General features: G+C 41.9%; 1 protein-coding gene across 4 annotated transcripts; it reads left to right on the top strand.

Moving 5' to 3' along the window:
* Positions 1 to 25,207, top strand: SDCBP (syndecan binding protein). Of its 4 annotated transcripts, XM_080938516.1 has the most exons (10): positions 44 to 63; positions 6,527 to 6,579; positions 11,121 to 11,186; positions 13,054 to 13,138; positions 15,878 to 15,987; positions 17,743 to 17,904; positions 19,227 to 19,402; positions 21,977 to 22,148; positions 23,171 to 23,262; positions 24,050 to 25,207. In XM_080938516.1, exons 3-10 carry the CDS (start codon positions 11,136 to 11,138, stop codon positions 24,102 to 24,104), a joined length of 903 nt encoding a protein of 300 aa, XP_080794642.1. In that variant the 5' UTR covers positions 44 to 63; positions 6,527 to 6,579; positions 11,121 to 11,135; the 3' UTR covers positions 24,105 to 25,207. The 4 variants fall into 4 exon arrangements, with proteins under 4 accessions (XP_080794640.1, XP_080794643.1, XP_080794642.1 ...); XM_080938514.1 differs by lacking the exon at positions 6,527 to 6,579 and having other exon boundaries at positions 1 to 63; XM_080938517.1 differs by lacking the exon at positions 6,527 to 6,579 and having other exon boundaries at positions 1 to 63; positions 17,746 to 17,904.
* Positions 25,208 to 25,623: the final 416 nt, after the last annotated feature.

Here is a 25,623-nt window from a genome sequence, read left to right on the forward strand (position 1 = left end):
GCCCTGAGGTTCGGTTGTGTGGAGCCGGAGCGGGCGGCAGGAGTGGCGCGGTCTCCCGGGCAGGTGAGCGGCCGTGGGGGTTCCGGGCCCCGGCAGGTCTCGATCGCTGGTCGGGCGCTCTGTCCCGGGACCGGGTGGGTCTGGCCGGGTCCTCACCCGCACTCGGTGGCGTCCTCGGCGGCGTCAGGACGGCTGGGCGCGGACGGACCGGAGGTGACAACGGTTAGCGGCCGAGCCGCTGCGCTCGGAGGGGGCGGGGAGGGCCAGGGCTTGCAGTGGGGTGTGAGCTCAAGGAACGGTCCCCGGAGATCTGGTGACTCAGAAGTCCTTTGAGGATTTCCTTCTAATACTGGGCGGAGGGAGGCAGAGGGGGACGTGGAAAGTTTCCAGTTTCGGAAGTGCAGCTATGGAGCCGTGGAGCGTGTGGGATCGTCTGTTGCGTTCGTCTTCTCTTCACATAGCTTCCCCCCCCCCCCCCCCCGTTTTGTTTCGTTTTTCTCCATTAGGTAAATCACTTAGAAAGTGTAGGGCTTGAAATTCTCAACACGCACGCCTTACGCCGAGAACAGACGTTTAAGAACGGAAGTTACATTGAAAACGGCTGCTGCCCTGGTCAGTCGTCTTGCTTTTTAAATGTCAAGGTGATAACATGTTAAGCAGCTTCGTGCTCTCATTTTCCCTGGTCTAAGGATGAGGACAAACTAAAAATGTGCCTTCCCATCCTGTTAACAACTTAGTTCAGTTCCTTAAACTTGTAGGTCTTACGTGGTACGTGTGAACTACTGACCAGATGATTTGCGCCAGGAAATAAGGAAGTGAAATGTCTAAAAAGTTTAGTGAACAATCGCTCCATTATAGCCGAAGTTACTTAACTTTGGAAGCAGGTTTTTAGCTGGGCTGGAACTATTAAAGAAGACTTAAGAATTATGAACAAGAAGGGGCCGGTTAACATTTTGATGCACTTTTTAATTAAGCAGCCCATTAAAACTGAGCATGACTCACCAATTTTCCCCCGTTTTTTGCCACTTTCTCTTAAGTAGTAAACATCAAGAGACTGTAAAAGACACCCACACACTTTAAAATACATTTAGTAACAGTTCTCTTTGTATTTATTAATTGCCAAATGTTGCGACATTTCTTGAAAATTTTAGTGTTTAAGAATGTAATTAGTAAACATATGGCTCATATTTCCTCTGGCAAGCCAGTTCTTTTAAGGGCCTAGGACTCATTCAGGTAGTATCTCTATGGACAGACATGTAAATATGTTTTCTTCAGTTTAACAGGGGGATGGCATGATTTTCTGCTGTATGCGTCTGTTTCTCCATTGAGTGATAATATTTTGGATTATAACTTTTATGGTTAAGTTCGGCTGTTTGTCAGTCAGTGTCACAGTGAACCGAAGACATGAAGCACCCACGTCTGGATTTATAGTTGGAGCAGATATTGTATGAGTTATTGCTATTATACTTGACTTTCTCAAAGCTGTAAAAGGCTCTGAACAAGTATATTAAAAACAGTGACAGTTTTTTTTTTTCCTTTTGCTAGCTTAAAAAAAAATGTGTTTGCAAGTGGGTATGTGTATGGAGGTGAGGGTGGGGAGGTGAGGGTGGGTAGAGGCCAGAGTCAGCAGATCCCTGTGGAGTTGGAGTTAGTGTGCTGGGAACTGAACAGCACATACTCCTTGGAGCTCCTTACACAGAACTGCCAGCAAACTCGGTGGTGCCCAGCCTCAGGACAACTCCACTTTATTAGCTTTTATTACCTTCTTAGTATCTTCTGCTAGTGTACGTGGTCTGAATCTTTCTGACCCCACTCCTAAATGAGAATAAGCAGAACCTTTTTTTTTAATGTTTCCTGCTGAAAGATTTCTCCCCTTCAAGCCTCCTGTCACATCACAACAGCACCAGCTGTCCTTGTGGCCGTTATGAAGGGTAACTTACTGCAGCTTCCCTTCTGTAACCCTATAATATCTTTCATTAATCTTTGACACATATGAGCGTAGCTGTCAATGGCTGATTATCAGAATCCCCTATGATATCTGTTTAAGAGAACAGTTCTCAAGTCTTCTCATGAACTTTATCAATCAAGGGAACTTGGGAACTATTATTACTTTTATTTTCATATAGTCCAAAATAATTGCCCCCACTCCTGGGAACTTTTTTTTTTCGTACCTCGGGTAGTTTTTATCTGAAGATTAGCAAAAGTCAAATACTTCTCTTAGGACCTGACCTACTGACCTAGCTGTGTTCTCTGGTATTCTCCCCCTTCCTCCCTCCCTCCCTCCCTCCCTCCTTCCCTCCCTCCCTCCCTCCCTCTCCCTCCCTCCCTCCCTTCCTTCCTTCCTCTTTCCCTCCCTCCCTCCCCACCCCCTACCCGTGTATGTGTGTGTGTGTATGTGTGTGTGTGTGTGTGTGTGTGTGTATCCCATATGGTTATAGAATGTTAGGACTGATTCAGGTATGTTCTTTGACAAATTATATGAATACAAGGAATGTCTTTTGTCTCTCAGGACAACCAAGGTCCTTATTGTTTGAGTTCAACACAGCACTTTTTCTTATTTATACTTTTAAATTATTTATGTTTAGTTGTCCAAAGTAAAAAGTTCCACAGTGGAATGTTATCAGAAATTTTAGGAGTGATTTCAACAAAAGAAAGCTAAACCATTCCAAAGTATCTGGGTCTGACTATACATGGTTGAAACGGGCCGTGTATTTGACTTGAGCTAAATTTCACTAGTTAGAATGTGTGACCCTGTCTTTTAACCATTGTGAAGATTTCAACTCATCTTTGTTCAGGCACGTCATTGCTTTTGGTTTTTCTTGAATTTGGGTCATCAAAACACAACACTAATTCTAGGTCTTAATGATCATTGACTTATATCAGTACCGCTTGTTAATTTTTTATTTCCATGGCCAAATATAGTATCTTTAATAACTTGAATGGCTTAGGATTATAATGAGGGTATTCATTCTTTAAAGAGAATTTCCATTTATGCTTCTAAACATTAAATAGAATAATTGTGATTTTTTTTTTTTTTTTTTTTTGGATGTGCCTACATTACTCGTTCCTTCTGGTCATCGTTTTTATTTATCTGCAGTTGGCCTCTACAAACCGTTCACAGTAAATTTAGAATACAAATAAGAGTTATTCAAAACTGTACCGTCTTCTTAGTGAGAGAGGACGGACGGGGCTTTTCTAAAAATACTGCAGTACAAAGTTCTTTCTGTTGACTAAGGGATTTTGTTTCTCCAACTAAATAGGAATGTATTGTGTACTCATTGATTCTCAGGTTTTGTTTAGAAACTTTTGTTTAGAAGGATTTTGTCTTAAACCTCTCAGTGTATATGATCAGGCTCTTGATGTTAAACCTAGAATTCACCAACTGCTCTCACATGCATGCCCTTTCTCCTTAATTTTCTTCTCTTCAGCTGTAGCTGAAAGAGCAGAACTCTGACTTTCTTATTAGACTCAGCAGCAGCAACAACCAAATTCTAGTTCTTCCAAGATATCGCTTTCCTTATTGAGTTGTGTGTGGGTGTTGAGGGACAGATAGAGAATTCTTACTAATATGTCTACAGGAATAATAGGCCTGCTCTGAACAAGGGCAGGACAGTTGATAGTGATAAAGCATCACTTTTAGTTATCCTACCAAAAGTACCCATCCATTTAGAAGGCACCATGTCTGGAGATAACTTTCTCTTTTTTGTGTAGTCATTTTTTGTTGTCATGTTTTGAGGAGACTCTGGTATTCCTCAAATCATTAGAAAAAAATCTTAACAGAAACTCTTTGGGAAGTTATTTTCTAAAGCCCACTGATACCATGGGTTTGGGGCTCTTTATAAGATATGATAGTATTATGGGTTCAACCAGTATGGTGTAGACCACACATGCCTGAGGGGCTGGTTGTTGGAAGGATTGGGTCTTCCCGAGGAATAAGACCAGTACAGAGCAGAAGGTTGCAGGCAGATTCCCCACAGATGGTGAGGACCTCCTGTGCTGGTTTAATTTCAGGAGCTTTGGGTGATTTATCAGCTAGAAGCAGAATTCTGTGGTTTACTAGGAGTTGTAAAGGATTCAAACGAGAGCTCTTCACTGATGTAATCTCGTAATTCACATTGGTCATTGTAAAGAGTTCCAGTCAAGGGTAGTCATGGTTCTGCCAAAAGAACTAAATACTTTTGACACTTGGAATCAGATCAGAGACATAGTGCAGGGGCTTGCCCTCAGTCCTGTGCTGGGGATAGTGGGAAACCAGACAACAGTTTATGGCAAAGGTAACTGCAGTGTATCTCAGTGTGAACACCAGAGTCAAACTCAGCTGCTGTGGGAATAGTAACTAAATGACTCACTTCAACTTGAAAAGGCTCTATTTGTTTTTCCAGTTTCTGTATGGAAGATAAAGGCCTATGATTTCATCCCTTTATAAGGATAAACACTGAGCTCCAGTGCTTTTGTTAGAGATTTGGAGCACTGTTTCTTAGGCAGAAGTAAAAAAACAAGGGGTGCAGAGAGGCAGAAGGAGGTCGTTGAAGGCCCAGTTTTCTCCAGGAGCCTGGGAGGACTTTTATGAGGAGCTTGGGGAGGGTACATAGGTGCATGTGTAGAAGGCTAGGATTGCTGAGGGAAGAAGGGGTGTTAGTAGCTCTCCTCTAGACTGTCAAGTTTAAAGGTGACTGACTGTATTCTAAAGGAAAATTGCTGGAGCAGTTGCTATGCATGAGATCTGTGACATCTCATTTGGTCTAGGCCAAAAGGACTGGCTGGAGAGGAGAAAGGTGAGAACAGCAGGGGGATCATCAGGAGGGAGTGTGGCAGACTCAAATCCTCTTCAGAGAACCCAGCCAGTTCTTAGAGGGAAGGAAGGGGGCAGAAAGAAGGGCTAAAGCTGAAAAGTAGAACAACGTTGAGAGGTTTGAGGGAAGGAATAGTGCTAGCAAGAGTTGAGAAAACTTTTGTTCAGGGAGAAGAAAACTTTTAGTTAATTGTTTATATGGAAAAAAGAAACAAAACACAACTGGAGGCAGTGATTGCCCTAAAACAAGAGAGTACCTGGTCCTGATGTAGAGGTTTGCAGTAATGGGAAAAACACGGGGACGGGAGAGTCTTTCTCATTGCTGCTTGTGAGATCAGCTAGACACTTTTGCTCCTGTTTGCCGAATTTCTATTCCATTTGTATGCTCTATATTACACCGAAAATAAGTCGTGTTTTACTGAGATTTGAGTAGTTCTGTCAAATTATTGAAGCACTTGATTTGTAGCCAACATCCTAGAGAATGGCTGTGAGTTACATCAGTGAGGTTCTTATAAAGGCAAAACCCAAAAGGCTATGTACTTCCCACCTTCATCCAGTGAGGGCAGGCATACATCCTGATATACTTCCTGCTTGTGTGTGATCAAGTGTATCCTGTGCAGTTGGCACAACCAACCTTGTTTACAAAAGTGAGAACACTTGGCTTGTTATCCTATGAACAACCACCTCCAGCATTCCAGGAAGTTAGCTGTCCTTGGGCAAATGGAGCTTACCGTTAGAGGCACTTTTGTTTTATAGATCATAATGTAAATGTTTCATATGCAGGATATCTGATGTGTGACCCTCTGAAAGGGTTATGCAACCCCAGGGGATGGGGTCGTGGCATACAGGTTGAGAACCACTGCTTTGCCCTTCTGTCTGCTCTCTGTATGCACCATGTATAGCCCTTCCTCCTGACCTCTTCCTCTAAGTTCAGTAGTTTGAAAGAAGTACTTAAACTTCTGCAAAACACCACTAATCCTTCCCAGTTTATTAAATCATCATCATGTGATGGGCTGGGCATGCTTCCTGTGGTAAGCATAGGACCAGGGGTTCTAAACCTGTGGGTCTTTGCCCTTTTGAGAGTTGAATAGCTCTTTCACAAGGGTCGCCTAAGACCATTGAAAAACACAGATATTTACATTATGATTCACAACGGTAGGAAAATTACAGTTATGAAGTAGCAATGAAAATAATTTTGTGGTTTGGAGGGGTCACCACATGAGGAACTGAATAAAAGGGTCACAGCATTTGGAAGGTTGACAACCGATGGCTTAGGACACTAAAGGGTGTGGTGCTGTAATGCTAAAAGCACCCACTTGCCGGGAGCTGACAGAATTATGAAATTCCCTTAGCTTGAGTAATGCCATTTTTCACAGATCTCAGCTTAGGTTTCTGTTTCCCACAGTAAAGGCTTTTTCCCAGAAAATGGGTGATCTCACTTTGGTCAGGTAGCTAGCCGAGTAGAACGGTCACCCAGACAACGGGTCCTGCTTGGCAGAACCTTCCCACCTGCACCTGGGTCATCCCCCTCCTCAAGAAATTCTTCACAAAGGGTATTGTGAGAAATCCCTTAACCGGAAAGTTCCCTTAGTTCCATACCTTACTTTTCCATGCCTTATTTCCTTCTACCACCTGTATAAAACTAGCATGTGAAAAATTAGAAATTTGTCAGCTTGATCAGACACTTGACTTGCTGGCTTTCTTCACACCTCTTGTTCCTTCATTCTCTCCTAGGTGATCCCAGGTTCCCGTTGACTGTCCTGCGGGTCGGGGCACCCACTCAGTAGGTAAACAGTTATGTGCACATATAACCTCAGATCCTTAAAATACATAGACTAAATTAGGGCAAGGAGACACAGATGAGAGCATAGATTTCCTTATCAGAGCGCTGGCAGCGGCGGGATATGGAAACGGAGCATTAGCAAGCAGCTGGACGTGAGCAGTACTGTAGACCAAAGGGACCTAAAGCCATCAACAGGACACTCCATCACGTCTCAGAAGACATTTTCTTCTCACCTGTGCACACAGGTCATTCCATCTTAACAATTAAAAAAACCGGAAATAACGGAGCATCTTTTTGAGCACAGTAAAAGTAGAAATCAGAATGCACTCTTGATCACTTTTGTAGGGTAAAGGAAGGAATTGAAGGGAAAACTAGAAAGTATCAGAGACAAAACAAACTAGGATGTATTTAACCTTGGTGCTGGGCACTGAACTTAATGGATTCTCCACAGGAGCAGTGTGTGCTCTTTACCCAGCTGTCGCTCTCCAGCCCCCAGGCCTCAGCATATGCTTATAAGCGCCAGTTTTGTACTTGAAATTTGTTAAAGATCAGGAGAGGGGAGAATAACTAGATTCTAAAGTTCACACTAAAAAATAGAGAGGTGTGGGCCTGGTAAGGAGGAAGCCAGGGTACTGGAGGCCAAGAGTGGTGACACTTAACCATTACCTGATTCTCAACTAGGCTGCCGAAGTAATTCTTTTCAAAGTAGAATTTTATTCCTTCCCAAGGCTATTCTTTTCAAAGGACAGTGCTAGAAACAGTATCTTGATATGTAGGTAGAAAGAATTAAATTCCGTCAGTGCTTCAAACAATTCAAACTAGATCAGAGATCCAAGCGTAATAGCCAATGTGTAAAATCCATAGACCAAAGCAGTGTTTTAATGACCATGAGTTATTGTTGTCTTTAGTATGCAACTAGCCAGGGGAACCACATTTAACTTTATCAAACAAAAACCTTTCATGCTACGAAAACCACTCGAAATGAAAGGCAGTGTAAAGAATGAAAGGAAAGTGTCTGAAAATCTGTCTGATAGGAGTATGTGATGTGTGTGAACACATAACCTCCTTCAAAATTCATTGTTTAGGTTCTGCACGATGGTGAAGGTGGGTGTGGGGCGTGAGATTTGAAGGGCTTTGCTCTTAGAACTGGAGCTAGTATTCTTACAGCAGAGACACCACAGAACTGCCTTGTGAATTCACAATGAAAAGTTGCTGTCTGTGGCACAGGGCGTGACCCTTCTCCTGTTCTTGGACTTTCTAGTGCACAGAACTTTGAGAAATATGTTTGTATTAATAAGCTAGCCAGTTCCATTGGTTTTGAAACCTGAATGAATTTAGAACCTGATACCTAGAATTTAAGCAGAACTATTACCATCAAAAACAAATCCAGTTAAATAAACAGGCAGTGGTTTTAAGTAGCATTTTCTTCATAGATAGGAGATGTCGGTGCAGTAAGGTCGGCAGGTGGCCCTGCACACGGGAGAATGACAGTGTCATTGTTTGTTAGGAAAGTACAACCCTTTCCACACACAGGAGAATGACAGTGTCATTGTTTGTTAGGAAAGTACAACCCTTTCCACATTGAGATGCTACTTCACTTCTACCATGGCTGTCACCAGAGCCACAGACTGAAGCAGTAAGGAAATGGAGAAATTAGAATTCCGAGAATATGAAAATAGTGTAATCGTTTTAGAAACGGTTTGCTCGTTTACAAAACAGTTAAATGCATTGATTTAGAAGTGATGTTCTTAGCCATATATCAAAAGTATTTCTGAAGCATGTATATTATTTACCAGTAATATTCATTATGGCCCCAAGGTACAGAGGAGAATGGGCAAACATGAAGTGGCGTGTAAGCAATTAATTATTCAGCTTTAAAAGTTAAAAGTACTGAAAGACAGAGGCCACTACATGGATGAAACCAGATGGTAGAAAGGAAGCCAACAAAAGGCCATAAAATCCATGAATCCCAGTTAAAATGCCCACAGTAGGGAAATCCAGAGGCAGGAGGTCTCCCTGTTATTGCCTGAAGCTGGGGCGTGGATGGCAGGAAGGGGAGGTGTCATTTGAGCGCACAGTAGTATCCAGTATAAGAAGGGGAATGACAGGCCAGCTCATGCTGATATGAAAAATAAATTCCTCAAAAGGATTTGAGGTCTTCTGTGTGAGAAAGGTAGTAAAAATAAAGTTTAATGTAAAGAATTAGTACCTATAGCATGATAGAATAAAAGGTGGCTGGTTAGTGAGAAGGAAGGAATCCTGTGGAGAATCTAGTGAGAGTAGAGTTTTATTTTACTTACGTTATTCGAAACAGGTTTTCTCTGGGTAGTCCTGGAACTTGCTGTGTAGATACGGGTGGTGTAGAGCTCAGAGATCTGCTTTTCTTTGCTTCTCAAGTGCTGGTAGTAAAGGCATGCACCACCACATCCAGCTTTTTGTTTTTGAGATTATAACGTAATTACAGCATTTCTCCCTCCAAACCCCTGATACACCCTCTATGCTGTCTTTCAAATTCATGGCGTCTCTTTTCATTTTTATCATGTGCATGTTTGTACATGTATTTACCTTTTTATTCTGACATATACTCTTCACAGTCTGTATGTTACTTGTATGTATGCTTTCCACGGCTGACCATTTGAAATTGAATAGCCAATTAGTATGTTCTTCCGTGGGGAAAACTTTCCTCTGCTCCCAGCATTTTTAATTATATTTCTTTGAGTAGGTTTGAGGCCTTGTGATCTTTCCCTGTCTGCATTGGTAAGTGTGTTATTGTCTTATTCATGAATAGGCAGTCATGTTGGTGACTTCAACATTACTAGGATACATGGTCTTGCAGCAACTCCCTAGTTTCTGATGCCTACAGCTTTTTCACCCCATCTTTTCCAGTGTTCCATGAGCCTTAGGTGCAGGAGTGTTTTGTGGCTATATCTATCCATTGGGACTGAGCCTCTCAACACTGCATTTTGATTGGCTGTGGTTTTCTGTATTGTTTGTTCTCTGTCTGTTGCAAAAAGAAGTCTTGTTGGGGGTGAAACTACACTTTCTAAGGACATATTTAAAATGTAGTTAAGGGTTATGCTGGCTTAGTAAAGTTGTAGTTGTAGGTTCTCTTCCAGTATCCACAACTTCACTAGCACTGACTAGTTAGCTAAGCTTATGAAATGCATGGTGTCTTCACCTTCCATCTCTGAGGCAGTAGCCATAGGGTGTGTGTTTTGTGTCTCTTACGACAGTCCTGGCCAATAACTCAGAGGGCTTCTCATGTCCTTATTGGGGTTTTGTTTTAGTGAGTAACCACTACTAGGACTGAGAACGAACACAACAGGGACAAATTGCCTGCTGATAGTTCTGTTCTAGGTCTTATGAGATGCTCCTTGGTAGACATGGTCGAACTTCCAGTGTGTTTTTACTTTAGTGTGTCACATTTTAGAATTTACTACAGCTCCATATGAAAGGGTTTCTGGGTGAACTGTTCCTTCAGAAAGAGCTTGATGGCTTTCTCCTGCTTTTCTGCTCAGTATAGCTGGGCTCAACTTGTTGGATTTCTCCCTGTGGTAGAAACTGCTAGAGAAGCAGGACCTGGTTGGAGGGTGTACTAGCTCCAGCATGGCGGAGAGAGGTGGGCTCTTCAGCACCACTGGCTGCCCCTACTGGGTGCTCAGCACCCTCTTCCTGTCAGCAGCCAGTATTTAAGAGGTTCAGCTCTGGCTTTGGAGAGCAGGAAATAAAGAATGGATGTGGAAGTGGGAGGTTGATGGAGGTTGCTCAGTAATGTGCCAAACCTATTAGCAATAGGATACATTGTTTTATATGGCAAAGTGGAAGTCTCAGGTATTTATCTCAGAATAGCTAAACAAAATGTAAAATACATGTCTGTAATAGTTCAGATAATTTTAGTTATTTAAATTGTTGCAAAAAGCAATTTATGGTAGCTTAACAAACATTGAACTGTATAGAAATGTTAGCAATGAAAAGCAATAATTTCCTTCTTACATTCCTTTCCTCTAGATAAAACTTGCTAAAAAATATTGATGGCATATGTTAAGTTTTTCCATAGGCTATGGGTATCTCCTCAGTGCTGTTTTACATGTTTGCATGAATTCTATTTGCTCTTGGCTCTTGTTAGAAGGTAATATATCCACATATCTGTGCCATATAATAGTGTCTTATGAAAGCTCATCTACTGACTCTGGTGTAGCTGAGGGGCACTGTGTCAGATAAGGGTAACCCACATGCCTTTCTTCTTTGATTTTTGTAAATTGTAAAATAAAGGGAGCTTTTCTTGATGTTTAATATCCAAGGTGAATATACTTTGGTAGCTATGGGAACAGAGAGACAAGTTTGGTAACAATCGTTAATGTCTTAACTATGATATGCCTTAAATAGTCCTGTTGTTTTGTTTTTTGATTTTTGGTTATTTTTTTGTTTTTTGAGCTTGTTTACTGAGTTAAACAGTTGTTAAGTGTTCATATGCACATTGTTGGCTCTACATACTATGATACATTTCTATGACATTTAAAAACTATACTTTTTTTTTTTAATTAGAAAACACCTGCAAAAATGTCGCTTTATCCATCTCTTGAAGATTTGAAGGTAGACAAAGTAATTCAGGTATGTTTGCTTTAAAATAAAAAATATTTTATAATGTTTTCATTTGTTAAATGAAATAGTATATATTTATGGATATATTTCTAAATCTGTTTCGGTCTCTTGTAGATTATTAAAACATTGACTAGAAATTTGTTTTTATTTCTCTATATCTATTAGCACTGGGATAGAATTTCTTTATTAGCTAAACAACAGTGTGTGTGTGTGTGTGTGTGTGTGTGTACTTGCACCCGAGTAGAAGTCTTCTTGGAAGTCAGGGCATTAGATCTGTTGTGGTGGAGTTGGAGTTACACATGGTTGTGAGCTGCTCAGCTCCAGTGCTGGGAACTGATTTTGGGTCTGCTCAAGAGCACTCCACTGTCTTCATCCTAACTGATCCACCTCTTCCCCAAGTAGTTTTTGTTGTTGTTGTTTTTTTTTCCTCTCCCCTCCCCTCCCCTCCCCTCCCTTCCCCTCCCTTCCCCTCCCCTCCCTTCCTCTCTCTTCCCCTTTCTTCCTCTTCCCTCCCCTCCCTTCCTCTCTCTTCCCCTTCCTTCCTCTTCCCTCCCCTCCCTTCCCCTCCTCTTCTTTCCTTTTCTTTCCTCCCCTTTCCTCTCAAGTTGTTGTTTTGCCTGCATGTATGTCTGTGTGAGAGTGTCAGATCTTGTAGGATGACTGTTGTGAGCTGCTTTGTGGGTACTGGGAATTGAACCTGAGTCCTCTGGAAGAGAATAGTCAGTACTCCTAACCATTAAGCCATCTCTTCAGCCCCAGATAGTATTTCTTTAGATTTGTTTTACAGTCTTCAAAGATAGCTTAATTTTCTTAGTACAGTTTACATAAATTACATAAGACATATTTATGTTGAATTGTCTAATATGCACGCCAGCCCTTTACTTTAGATAGTGGTAGTTTTGTTGGAACTTTTTTTTTTTTTTTTTTTTTTTTTGAGGCCTTTGGGTATGAGGAGTCCTAGAACCGACACGCCTCCTCTCTGAGGATAAAATGTACAGAAACAGTGAGGCAATTGCTGCTTTTAGAGCAGGAAAGTTCAAGGGGAGACTGGAAAGGAACCAGCTTCAGCTTCTGTCAGCTGACCTCTCTAAGAGGCAGATTTCCCTTACAGGACCCTTGATGTTCCAGCAGAGCTAGCTGCTGGGGGGTGGGATGGGGGGGTAGGAAGTGGGGTGGCTCTTCCTTTCCTGCCAGATTAAAGATATTCCTAGTCCTCAGGCTGGTTGTTGTGCCTCGTCTCCTAGGATGGACAACACAGATGGTTTTGATGAGATGCCCTGGGCAAGCAGTCACAGAGGAGTGTAGCATTTCTTCTTGGTGTGGCCCTTTTCACCACAGCAGCAGACCGGGAGTTCATACCTTGTAAATGACTTTACAGTAGCCATTATGCCGTTGTGTCCAGCACCAACCAACCACGTAATTGTAGAACTAATTTCAGTTCCAAGCTCTTAGCAGCCTGTGCTTGTCTGGAGTGTCTGAAGCCTTGTCTTCAGCCCATCCCCAGCATTGAGTAGACTGAACACAGTTGTGCACGCCTCTCATCCCGGCCTGTGGGAGGTGAGACAAGGGCATCAGGAGTTAATGGTAAGGCAGCTAAGCGATGAGTTTGAGGAAGAACGTGCACCTGATGTGTCTGCAGGTGTACTGTTAGGCACTGACCATAAGGCGTGGAACGTGGTGTCTTTCAATTTTTAAGGTACTCCTAAAATTTTTAATTTTATAGGCTTCTTTTGGGGAAAATGATTGCTTGAAGGGTTTCAAGTGAAACTTTGAGTAAAACTTCAGTTAGTTTGTACTAGATTTAACATGTAATAGTATGAGAAAGATGCACGTATTTTTGTAATTTGCTAGAATTTTTTTTTCTTTTTTTTCCCAGGCTCAAACTGCCTATTCTGCCAGTCCTGCCAACCAAGCATTTGTTTTGGTGGATGCCTCTGCTGCTGCTTACTCTCCAGATGGAAGTAGGTTTATACTTTGGACTCTTTTTTTTTTGGACAGGAATACATAAAAAGGCTTTCTTCTAATCTAGGATCTTGTTTTGACATGTTATGGTTTATTAAAGAACTAACTTGTTTAGTCAAGAGTGATCTCTGAGTATGAAGATGAATTTTAGGGCATAATAAAATTCTTAGTTTGACTCATAATTTTTAACATAGTCTATTCATTAGTGAGAAACACTACAGTTTTTCCAGCTGCCGTGCTCTCGCGCATCCTGAACTGCCTCTTTGCCAGGGAGCTCAGGAAGTTCTTTTTGGGATTTTCTTCAGAACTAAGAGCTGCTGTTCAGACTCCATAAACCATTTTCTGTCTCCCTTCCATCCTGAATCAGGGCTTCAGGATCAAGCCTCTCTGAAATATCTAAAGATACAAAGTAAATCATTAACTTAAGATTCCCTAGCTTTTCATCTTCTGAGTTGCCTTCTCTTAACTTTATTCTTTGTAATGAATCTACTCTGAAGTTAAAATAGATCATAGAAGAAAGATTAGAAGTAGCTCACTTTAAAAAAAAGTTAACTATTGCTAATGTTTAAAGATTCTGTTTGTCTCATTTTATTGAAATATGCCTGTCATTCTTGTGGTCAGATATTGTGTAAATTTTGATTTGTCTTGAAATATCTTCATCTCTCCATCGATGGTGATTGATAGTTTTGCTGGGTATAGCAGCTTGGGCTGGCACTTGTGCTCTCTTAGGGTGTGCATGATGTCTGTCCAGGCTCTTCTAGCTTTCATAGTCTCTGTTGAGAAATCGGGTGTGAGTCTGATTGGCCTGCCTTTATATGTTACCTGACCTTTTTCCCTTACTGCTTTTAGTCTTCTTTCTTTGCTTTGGGCACTTGATGTTTTTACTATTATGTGTCGGGAGGTATTTCTTTTCTGGTCCAACCTATTTGGAGTTCTGAAGGCTTCTTTTATGCTCGTGGTCATCTCATTCTTGAGGGTAGGGAAGTTTTCTTCTACGATTTTGTTGAAGATATTTACTGTGCCTCTTAGTTGATACTCTTCTCCCTCTTCTATTCCTATTATCCTTAGGTTCGGTCTTCTCATTGTGTCCTGGATTTCCTGGACATTTTGGGTTAGGAGCTTTTTGTTTTTTGCATCTTCTCTGGCTGTTTTGTCTATGTTTACAATGTTGTCTTCTGCCCCCGAGATTCTCTTTTCCATCTCTTGTAATCTATTGGAAATGCTTGCTTCTGTGATTCCTGATTTCCTTTTTAGGTGTTCTGTCTCTAGGGTTATCTCTTTTTGTGTTTTCTTTATTGTGTCAATTTCCGTTTTAAATTCCCTCTTCCATTCCTTCATCTCTTTGATTCTGTTTTCCTCTAGTTCTTTGAGTTCTTTGAGTGTTTTTCTTGTTTCCTCTTTAAAAGCTTCTGAATCTTTTTGCTTTTCCTCCCGTTCTTGTTTACGTATCTCTATCAGCATCTTGAGGTATGATTTCAGGTCTGTGTCTTCCTTTTCTGGAGTGTTTGGAATTCCGATGTTTGCTGTTATGGGAGAGCTGGGTTCTGGTGTTGCCAGGTTGTCTTGGTTTCCTTGGGATATACTCTTTCGCTTTCCTCTTGCCATTTTGTTGTCAGTGATATGTTCTTGCCTTTCCCTTGTATCTGGTCTGTGTCCCTGGATCTCCACTGGTCCAAGTGGTAGATGGGTCGAGCTCTGTTTTATGCCTCAGAGTCGCCTGGTGGGAACAGAAGTTCCAAAGTTCTATTCCTCATCGCTGGATCAGACAGGGCGGGGCAGGGCAAGGCAGGGGGTGCACTTTCCGTGTGCACTCCGCAGAGATCTCTTTGCTCCCTGGCAGCCCAGGTCTCCCACCCACCAGTTGCTCAGCCTCTACGAGCCGCCGTTCCGGGTGGCAGATGGGCCAGGCCGCCTGTCATTCTTAAAGTGGTAGGACAGAATAAATTACCTCCTTTTACCTGAGAGGAAACATCAAATCCCATTGCTATTTATGGAGTGAGTTAAGCAGCGGAGACTGTAAACTCTTCGGGTATTCTGAACTAAAGAGTCTGTGCCATAATCCCCACATGTCGAATGCATTAGGGTTATGCTAAAAACGCAGAAGGGCAAGGTCCTTTATTTGGGAAATTACTTTCACCTTCGAATAGTTAACCTTCTGGGTCTTTTATTTCTCTCGGTTTTATATTTGTACTGTGAAGATCTACAATTTTTTCTTAAGAGAAATGCAGCGGCTATCAGTGTTGGGTGTATGTGTGTGATGAGTCTCTAGCAGAGGTCAGAAGCAGACAGGATGACGACACAGGTCTGCTGATTGCTAGACAACCTCCAGCTTTTAAGGCGGTGTTATGTAGCCCTGGCTGGTCTCAGATTCGTGGCACTCCTCCTGCTTCTGCCTCACTAGTGGAGCTCTTGGCACCATGGCGAGCATTAGACCATTTTAAATGAGGGACTCGAACACGTGCGGACTGTTATGTGGTGCTCAAGTGCCGCATGGCCACAGATGGATGGCTCCCTGGGCTAGAGAGCTAAGACTGTCTCAGATGTCGTTACGTGTGAGGACTAGGCAGTGCAGTGGTCACGATCTTTTCATTCTAACTGTGGCAGGGATGGGAAGATGTCCTTCCATCTTGTGCGTCAAAATCTTTGTACCTTAATTTTTTTAAGAATAAAACACAGTAAGTTATACTGAGTTGTTATTTTGAGTATTCTGCCAATGCCTTTTTCTTTGTTTACATTAGATCTCTATCCTAAACTGTATCCAGAGCTCTCTCAATACATGGGACTGTCTCTAAATGAAGCTGAAATATGTGGAAACATGCCCATGGTCTCTGGAGTGCCAACTCAAGGGGTATGTACAGTGTAATCTTAAATACTATAAAATGTACTTTATATATAGTGTAAACTCTTATTTGTAGTAAGCACATATTCCTAACTTTAGGGCTGAACTCTCCTAAGATTATAAAATTCTTTCTAGATTTCTGAACATTATCATCCACTGTTGAATTTATTAGGTCTGATCGAATAGGCTCCAGAGCTGAACTATGACCCTGAAAGGGTGTTGTACAGGGTGAAACCATAAAGCAAGGGGGAGTAGGGTGGGTGGTACCATTTTACAATCATATTTTGACATAAGGGGTTTAGCAAGGGAGTGTTGGCCAGTTGAAGGAGGTTCCTGGGTCTGGGAACATGAACTCAATTTGACCTGCCATCGAGATGGAGCAGTTGTCCTTGAGCTGTCTGGACTCCTTCAGCTGTTTCCCTACAGCAGAAGCTGGCCAGCTCAAGGGAAGTCCCTAGCTCCCCTAGGGCCTGGGCCAGACTAGATGGGGTCTGAAAACTCAGTGGTAGTACTTAGAGTAAGTCTCTTTTGCTTGTTCCCAGCATAATGACACATGAGGTGGTGATGTCATTTTTCTGGCTTCGATTTTCTTTTTAATGATAAATGATCTGTCACACACCCATTTGTTATCTTTGGGAAAAGGTTGTATTTTGCTCATTTTTAAATTGAGTTTGTTTTTTTGTTTTTTTTCTTTTTTGTTGTTGTTTTTTTTGCTGTTGAGTTTTGAGTTATTCATGTATTTGGATATTTGCCCCTTACTACTTGATGATTTTCAAATAACTTCTCCCATTCTGTGGTTGCTCTCAATTTGTTGAATGCTTCTTTTGTTGTGAAGAACTTTTTTGTTTGTTTTGAGATAGGTTTTGAGGCTGGCTTCAGACTTGACCCACCTTCCTCTGGGTCTGCACCATCATGCCCCACCCTAGCTGTGAAGAAACTTTAAGTTTGATGTAGCTCCACTTACCGACTTCTGCTTCTGGAGTGAAGATTTAAAAAAATCATTGCTCAGATCAGCAGCAAAGAGATCCATGTTGTGTTCTCTCCTAGTTTGATGTTTTCAGCAGATCTCCACCGTTACGGCTTTGGAGTTCATTTGGAGCTGACTTGCCTTCAGTGTAAGATCAGCCACAGTCCCACTGCCCTGCTCCTGGCACCTCTGTCTTCCTAATCCCATTGTGCACATGTGCAGATTTGCCAAGAGTGGTGTCACATGCTTTTATGTTGTCTCTTTATTTCATTTCTGACTTAAGGCCTTGTTCATATTGAACTTATTTTTAAATTGGTAATTTTATGATTATACCACAGAAAATCTCTGGAAAATGAATATTGCAAAATGTTGTGATGTTTAAGTTCTAGGAAAATATGTTTGAAATAAAGGCAAACCCCAGTGTATTTGTTGGCAACGGAGTATCTTCTGGGAAATGATTCATGCATTGCTTTCCGTCTGAGGTCGATCACGTGACCTTTTGAGACAGCTGTTGTCACTTACGTGGTCTTTAGCTGAGCTGTTCAGCAGCAGGTGATGATCCATACACAGGGGTGCCGGTTGACTGAGGGAATAAGTCACTGAGTCTTATCCACCCAAGGATTATGGGGAGTAAATCAGCAGACGAACGAGGAAATAAAACCACTGTCATTAGAGTGTAAATCCGACTTCACCTGGGGGAGTTTATCAATGGAGCAATGTTTATAAGAACTATAACTGAGTGTGTTCCAGTTCAATGCTGTGCTTCTAAATCCTGTCAAATTTTGTCATTTTCTTAGCAGTTGGTAACTAGACCATCCAGTGTGAACTATATGGTAGCCCCTGTGACAGGCAACGATGCTGGGATTCGGAGAGCAGAGATTAAACAAGGGATTCGGGAGGTCATTCTGTGTAAGGACCAGGACGGGAAGATTGGGCTCAGACTTAAGTCAATAGATAATGTGAGTATTTATATTTTTGAACTTATCTAAATAGGTCACAGAATATTGAAATGAAAATAGCTTGGCTAGCTGTAATAACCCATCTGCAATGGGGAATATTATGTGTCCAGACTTTTGACTTGGAGACACCTGCTTAAAGAAGCCATGCTGGAACTTGCAAGCACGTCCTGAGCTTTTCTTTTGATACACTTTCCAGAAGTGGATGATGTCACTGGCTTACAGAACCATAGGAAAGCGTGTGTGTGGTAGAGTTCTGGGATTCACATAGGTCAGCACGTGTGAAAGTAAAGGAGCGATGGACAGTGAGAACTGGGCATGCATTTTTAAGCTGAGTGTTAATTATTTATGAGATGGTTCTGCAAATTTGTTATTTCTGTTTATAAAATTTGAACTTAAATTGTAAACAGTCCTTTGTAATTGAGTCCACAAATCCCTTGTCACACTAAAGACATGAAACCAGTTCCTCAGATACATTTTAAAATGTAAAAGACATAGTGGGCCCTTAGCTCCATTTACTGTTTTCTTTTCTCTTTCTCTTTCTCCTCTTCCTTCTCCTCCTTGGCTTCCTTCTTCACCATTATCTTTCTGGATTCTGTTTCAGTCTGACTGTTCCTTAGCTTCAGCGAGTCCAGCTTTCCACATAGAATAAAAGTGTGTCACACTATTTGACTGACTGGGCTGACAGCAGCAGGGAAAGCCAGCACCACCTACCTTTCCGCTCCACAGGCTGAGGGCATGATTATGTGCCCTATACATGTTTAAGACACATTGGTGTGCTCATTATAAAGTCCTGGCCTCACTGAAGCTTGAGTGTGGTACAGTTCAGCAGAGATGTCCTGGGGCCCTTTAGCATCATTCTAGTTTACCTGCTTGGCAAAAGTCAGTGGGGTGCTGCCTGGTCATAGGGCTTCATGGCAGATCTCATGACTGGTCCATGGGAGACTGTAGGAAAGGTTTCCCTGTCCTTCCTCTTCGGTATTTGTGCTTGATTCAAAATCTGATTGAATTTGTATAAATATGAATATCCTGTGAGTTTATTGTTAGAGGTACTTTTTGTAGTTGTTTAACCCGTTTTATTGATTATTTTAAGAGATGAATAAAGTGGTCTTAGAGCTAAAAACTATGGAATTGTTATCCTGAGCTATCATTTAACTGTTTTTATAATTCATTTAATTGTTTTTGTTGCACGTTGGCCAGCATATATATATATATATTTATGCATATGTGCATCACATAAATGCCTTAGAGGTCAGAAACTTTTGCCAGGTTCCCCAGAACTGGAGTTACACATAGCAGTGATAAATTGTTTTCTTGTTCTCTAGGGCATATTTGTTCAACTGGTCCAGGCTAATTCCCCAGCCTCCTTGGTTGGGCTGAGATTTGGGGACCAGGTGCTCCAGATCAATGGTGAGAACTGTGCGGGCTGGAGCTCTGACAAGGCACACAAGGTGCTCAAACAGGCATTTGGAGAGAAGATTACCATGACCATTCGTGACAGGTGAGCTGCTACCCACCAGGGACACTGAGACACAAGCCTATACTTCAGTTTTCTGCTCCTTCAGGGTTCTGTAAATACAGTTTTCTACTTTGTATGTTTTAAGGAAAATGTAGATTTATTACATCTTGCAGTTATGTGTTTTTCATATGTAGATTTTTTTCATAGAGTTCTACTTTTGCATATACATTTTAACACTCTGTGGGAATCTGTCCTCTCAGCCAGGGCTTTCCTGTCTGTCTCTCTGGAAAGGTTGTATATGCTGGAGAAGTGATGTAGTAAGGCAGCTGTGGCTCCCTGCCCCAGACAGCTTAAGCATCCAGTGCCAGGGCCCTTGTCATGAGGACTGAATGTCGCAGAGTTCCTAAGGACTCAGTTTTGAAACCAAATACTGGTCTCTGAGGTGTTTGTGCAGTTGAGTAAAAGAGGAGGAGTCATTCTGCATGGTAGGTGGTCTATCTTTAACTTGGATACTTAGTACAAAAATGATGTGCCTCTTTCCCAGCTCCCACAAGTGTTAAGACAAATATCACACTGAGAGTAAACCTGGGGAGGGGGAGTTTCTTGAAAGAAAAATGACATTGATCAAAAAATGTTTATTAAATTCCTAAATACAATAAAAAATGGGAAAGTCTATAAATATTTTTAATGTGTAAAGTAGTATTTCATAAAAATTGGACCAGGTCTGGCAAGATGTCTTTCATTAAGAGTACACAGTATTCCAGATGACCCAAGTTTGGTTCCCACATCCAAGTAGGGTTCGTCACAGCTGCCTGTAATCCCACTTCCAGGGCCCCAATATCTGTTCCTTTCTTCAAAGGCACCTGCACAGACCCACCTGTGTCATTTTCTTTAAAACAAACAAACAGACAAACCAGTAATGGTGCAAATACAAAGACATCACATGTTAAAATTAACCAGATCCAAACACGTCATCTCAGTAAATCTTTATATTTTCACTATAGAATATATTTTTTGAGTTATTCACCACTGTAAGGAAATTCATGAGAGAAAAAGAAAATGGAATCATTTTAACTTCTTTTATAACTCATGCTCAGTACCTGCATTTAGTCCTTCCTTTTGCCCTAATGTTTACCCTTCCTTATTCTTTTCCATGTATCCTGTGCACCTTTGTTTATATGCATGCATGCACTATTGACTAGGTTCTCAATATGGAGAACGTGCTTATTTCCTAAGATTTTGTGACTTTGAGTAGTCCTTGGTCCTCCATTATTTTTGTGCAAACTTTATGAATGTAATTTTTCTTTAGAGATGAATAGTATGCATATATATCAAGTTTAACTCCAGCTCGTTGCTATAGTGATAAAGCAGAGTGAATTGTTTTTTTCCCCATTATATGATTTGCTTTGATGGTGAAAATCCCGTGGCCATGGCATTGCCATCTTGATGGGCGCTCTGCTGGGTGGCAGGGGCCTTGTTTGCCTTTATTGGCAGCACCGGCTTTCTTCAGGACAGCAGTGGATGCTCTGCTGCTGAGTACTGTGAAGCCCGGCAGTGACGCTCCTTGGCGTTGCTTTGGCTGCTTGTGGTCTTTTAAGGTTCCAAAGGAATTCTTGGGTTTTTTTTTTTTTTTCTAAATCTGTAATGTACAATATTAGAATTTTGATAGGTGGTGCATTAAGTTTGTAAATGAATTTTGTTGTAGTATAGGTATTTTTATAATAATTCTGCCAACCCAGTTGCATGGACTTTCCATCATCAACTGTCTTCCGTGATTTCCCGTTTCAGTATCATGTGCATCAGGAGAGTCCGTCACTGCAGAAAGGTCTTCACATCTTCAGCTAGATATATTCTTAAGTAATTTAGAAGTTATTGGACCAATAGGAAGGCCCAGCTGGAGACTTCCATGTTGTCAGTAAAGCAGGTTAAAATCCTGCAGTACCAACCATCATGGCAGGGTTTCAGAAAGTCAAGAGTGTTAAGAGGCTTGACGGTGTCTGAGGCAGACACTCGAGGCCTTTTAACTAGTGTTCCTTCCTGTTCAGACAGGCTGAGGAACCCTTCCCACTGCTGCTCGGGAAGGTCTTTCAGATTAGAGCAAAGATTTGCCTGTGATCGCAGCAACCTGGGTTGGGTGCCTAGGCTCACGTGGTGGAGAGAGCTTACTCCGGCAGCTTTATGCATGTGCACACAAAAGAAATGAATGAAACAGATGGAAATGCTTTAAAAGTTTGAAAATTGAGTTGTGAAAACTACAGTGAAGTTTTAAGATTTAAATGTCCTGAGATCAGCTGGCTCCCAGAAGTGCTGAAGGGACTGAGTGGTTTAGTGGGAAGCCATCCCGCTCGCTGTTACTGACATGTGCTGGGCTGCGGAGGGAAGGCATGCATATTGATGACTCCACAACGCACTGTGCTTGGGAGTGAGTCAATCAAATGATGTGACTGCAAACGGCTGCTAAGGTGTTCCATATATACAGTGTCAGCCATACTAAATTATTAGGAACACTTAGCACTTACTGTGACAAATCATCCCGTGTGGCAGAGTTTGTAGGTATGCTATGTCTGCTGGAATGTGAGGTTGAAGTTTCAGTCTAACCCAACCCTTATGCTTCAGGCCCTTTGAACGGACAGTCACTATGCATAAGGACAGCAGCGGGCATGTTGGCTTTATCTTTAAAAGTGGGAAAATCACATCCATCGTGAAAGATAGTTCTGCTGCCAGAAACGGCCTTCTCACTGAACACCACATCTGTGAGATCAACGGACAGAACGTCATTGGCTTGAAGGTAAAGGACTCACATGACCCTGGTTTCAGTGTCTTTTTTTTTTTTAGTCGGGGTTTCTATTCCTGCACAAACATTATGACCAAGAAGCAAGTTGGGGAGGAAAGGGTTTATTCAGCTTACACTTCCATATCACTGTTCATCACCAGAGGAAGTCAGGACTGGAACTCAAGCAGGTCAGGAAGCAGGAGCAGATGTAGAGGCCATGGAGGGATGTTACTCACTAACTTACTTCCCCTGGCTTGCTCAGCCTGCTTTCTTATGGAAACCAGGTTACCAGCCCAGGGATGGCATCACCCACAATGAACTGGGTCCTTCCCCCTTGATCACTAGTTGAGAAAATGCCTTACAGTTGGATCTCAAGGAGTCATTTCCTCAATTGAGGCTTCTTTCTCTTTGATAATCCCAGCTATGTCAAGTTGACACAAAATAAGCCAGCACACATTATTTAGGTAGTAGGGCTTTTGTGATGCCCCCTAAACATTGGCACTTGGTGGGAGATAAATGCAGGAGCTGGGCTCTGGCTCTGGCTTAGGCCATCACAGAAATAACTTTGGGTCGTTATTTGAATTCTTTCCCATGCCAAGGCAGCTAAACTGTGATTCCTGCTTTCCCTTAAGCCAGAATTCTGTGGAGACACAGGCAGGGAAATATTTAGACATTCTGAATGGATGCATAGCCAAGTTTTTCAGTCTAGAAATATAGAAAATGAATAAGTCTTGGCATATAGCAATACTTTTGTTTTTATAGATTTTGATTGACTTTAATCCATAAATTCTAGAATACAGTTGACTGTGTATGGGGCATACTATTTTCAAGTAAAGAGTTTTGTTCAGTACCTTTACTTTGTTACTGTCTTAAGAAAATTATATCTGTAAGATTAAATAAGATTCAGACATACTGGGAACTGGGACTCCAGAGATATCAGCAAGACAACATCAAAATACAGTGTGTTCCTTAGCTAACAATAACAGTTGTGTGTTTATTAGATAAAGCCTTAGTGAAATGTAATTGTGTTTGGTTAGGATGCTCAGATTGCAGATATACTGTCAACGGCTGGGACTGTGGTTACCATCACAATCATGCCTGCTTTCATCTTCGAACATATTATCAAACGGTAAGTCGACAGCTCAACTCCATGCTTGCCAGCACCTGGTGTAAATGTGGGCACTACTTTCAGCTTGCAGGTCTTCTGCATTGGAAATGTAGTCATGGTGGTTCATGGTGGGTTGCTTGCCTGTGAGGTGTTAAGAGTGGCTGTTGCTATTATTTCCCATGTTCAGGACGCAGAGAGGTGCAGGGTGCTCGCGCTTCAGCCTTGGGAATTGAGTGTAGAGGCCATGAGCGCTGACGGAGGCCAGCAAGGGCCATTCTATCCCGAGCTTTTCAACCCCTGTGCTCCTTCACAGCATCGTGGAAACACTTCTCCCACAGCCCTGATATAGCACATGAGAGTGAGATTTGGAATACTCATAAACACAACCTTTGGAATGAATTTATGTTTTTGGGTTTTGGGTAGAATGCAGCTAGCTACCCTCCGAGCAAGAAAGAGTTGATTGTTTTACAATCTTTCTTTCCTTTTTAACTCCTGGTAGGTTCCTTAGTCCCCTCTTTTTTTCTGACTCATCACAGCCTTGCTGTTTCAGTTAAGCAGCCAGCCTTAGTGTAATGGACTCTCACACCTTCTCTCACATGTCTATCCCTGATGTAAATATCTATTTTTCCTGGACAGTTTCTGACAACTCAGTTCCCAGTCCCTTAGATCTGAGCTCATTTAAAGACCTTCCCTTCCCCCTCAAAGTCATTCATGAGAACCGGTGCTAAACTGGAATTGGGGCTGTCTTGGATTCACATGGTAATTTGAAAATAAGGCATCAGTTACATAATGAGTGGCTGTCTTGCAGGATGGCTCCCAGCATCATGAAAAGCCTGATGGATCACACCATCCCCGAAGTGTAAACACCTGTACAGTGCACCACAGCAGGATGCTTCTAGCTTTCCTCTTCGGCGACTTCTCTGTTTTCGCACATGAAGCTTTCCCGGAGCCAGGGAGAATATGCTGCATGGAGACCTTCCTATCGTCCATCCTCGCTGGGAACCTCACTCTGTCTGATACCATCTTCAGATCTTAAGACAGGTGTAGCCTTATCCTGGGTTTACAGATGTGAAACTCTCAAAAGATTGAGCGACTCTCCTGGACTTGGTTCTTTGCTGAGAACCTGATGTTTTCATATAAGCCATTGTGATTAGGATGACTGGTGTAGGCTTAGCTGTGTCTGAGAACTGGTCAGCTTTCTCCTAGAACAAAGCACAGAGCTAGTCATGTGCTTCAGTTCTGTGGCATCCTCAGATCTTAGTACATCAGCATAGTACATTTAGGATGATTGCCTTTGATAGTGATTTTTAAGTTTTCTCTGTGTGAGTGTGTAAAATTCCAATTATCAACACTGTTTTCATTCCACAAAAGCATTATACATTGTATGTAGGTTGCAAGACCCTGTAATGATTGTCACTAAATTTCAACTACCTTCACTGAATGTGCTTCAGTTGTCGCCTTAACTACATAAGCATTTAGAATAAAAGCCAAAACAGATTATTGCTGCCTTCTGAAACCTGAGATGTTAGTTCTCTAAGCTGTTCTATGCTAGCCCTGAGCAGCTACTGATAAAGCAGAGCTGCCTAGTTGTATCAAGGTTTTCTAGTCACTGCATACAGGAAACGCCTAAGAGTTGCCGTGTTGCTTTCTCAGAAACAAATTGCTATATATTTCATGTAAAAGTTGTTATACTAAATAGAATAAATTTTGGAGTCTCTTTTTCACTTGTAGATTAAGTGGGTACTATCTAACTTGGAATTTTAGTCCTAACGTTATGGAACGTTAGCTAGGTTGGGGTGGTTTTAGAATGTTTCCCTAGTCGTCTTAAATAGTTCCATTTTCTGACTCCGTCCTGTAAACAAAAATGGCAATGACACTTTATTCTGATTTTTTTTTTCCTTCTTAGTTTGTGCCTATCCTATTGTGTGATATTATCCTATTAAATGAATAAAAATGTTACATTTTAGTCTGTCTGTGATTGCAAAAGTCCTCTTATTGTGAGGCTGACACCCAGGGTCTCTAAGACTGCCTGCCTGGAAATACGCTAGCTAGGAGCCCGTACTGGCCAGGCAGTGGTCCCTTCGCCCTGTGCTCTTGATGTCCTGGAACCATACTAGCTGGGAGGCCTAGATGCCCAGCCTGTGGCGCACTTGACATCAGTGACAAAGGAACCCGGGAAGGCTGCTGCGTCTCTAGGGAAACCAGAGATTATCCACATGTATTAGTGATACTTAAAACTAACTCAGGATTCTATTTTAGTCAGGTTAAAAAATTTTCCTTTTCGCTGTAACTATGCTTCTGGTAGCACAGAAAATCTGTAATCCTGGAGTTGCTGTTGAGAGACTGAATGTGGAAGAAAACCTTTGCAGTGTCTATATAGGC

This window comes from Micromys minutus, assembly GCF_963924665.1.
Source record: "Micromys minutus genome assembly, chromosome: 26".
NCBI classification, from domain to species: Eukaryota; Metazoa; Chordata; class Mammalia; order Rodentia; family Muridae; genus Micromys; species Micromys minutus.

Bases quoted from the DNA above. Each gene is read 5' to 3' on its own strand.
- SDCBP (XM_080938514.1), top strand. From the start codon at position 11,136: ATGTCGCTTTATCCATCTCTTGAAGATTTGAAGGTAGACAAAGTAATT. The intron at 13,139-15,877 runs GTAGGTTTATAC...TGTTTACATTAG, and splicing joins TGCTTACTCTCCAGATGGAA to ATCTCTATCCTAAACTGTAT. The intron at 15,988-17,742 runs GTATGTACAGTG...TCATTTTCTTAG, and splicing joins CTGGAGTGCCAACTCAAGGG to CAGTTGGTAACTAGACCATC.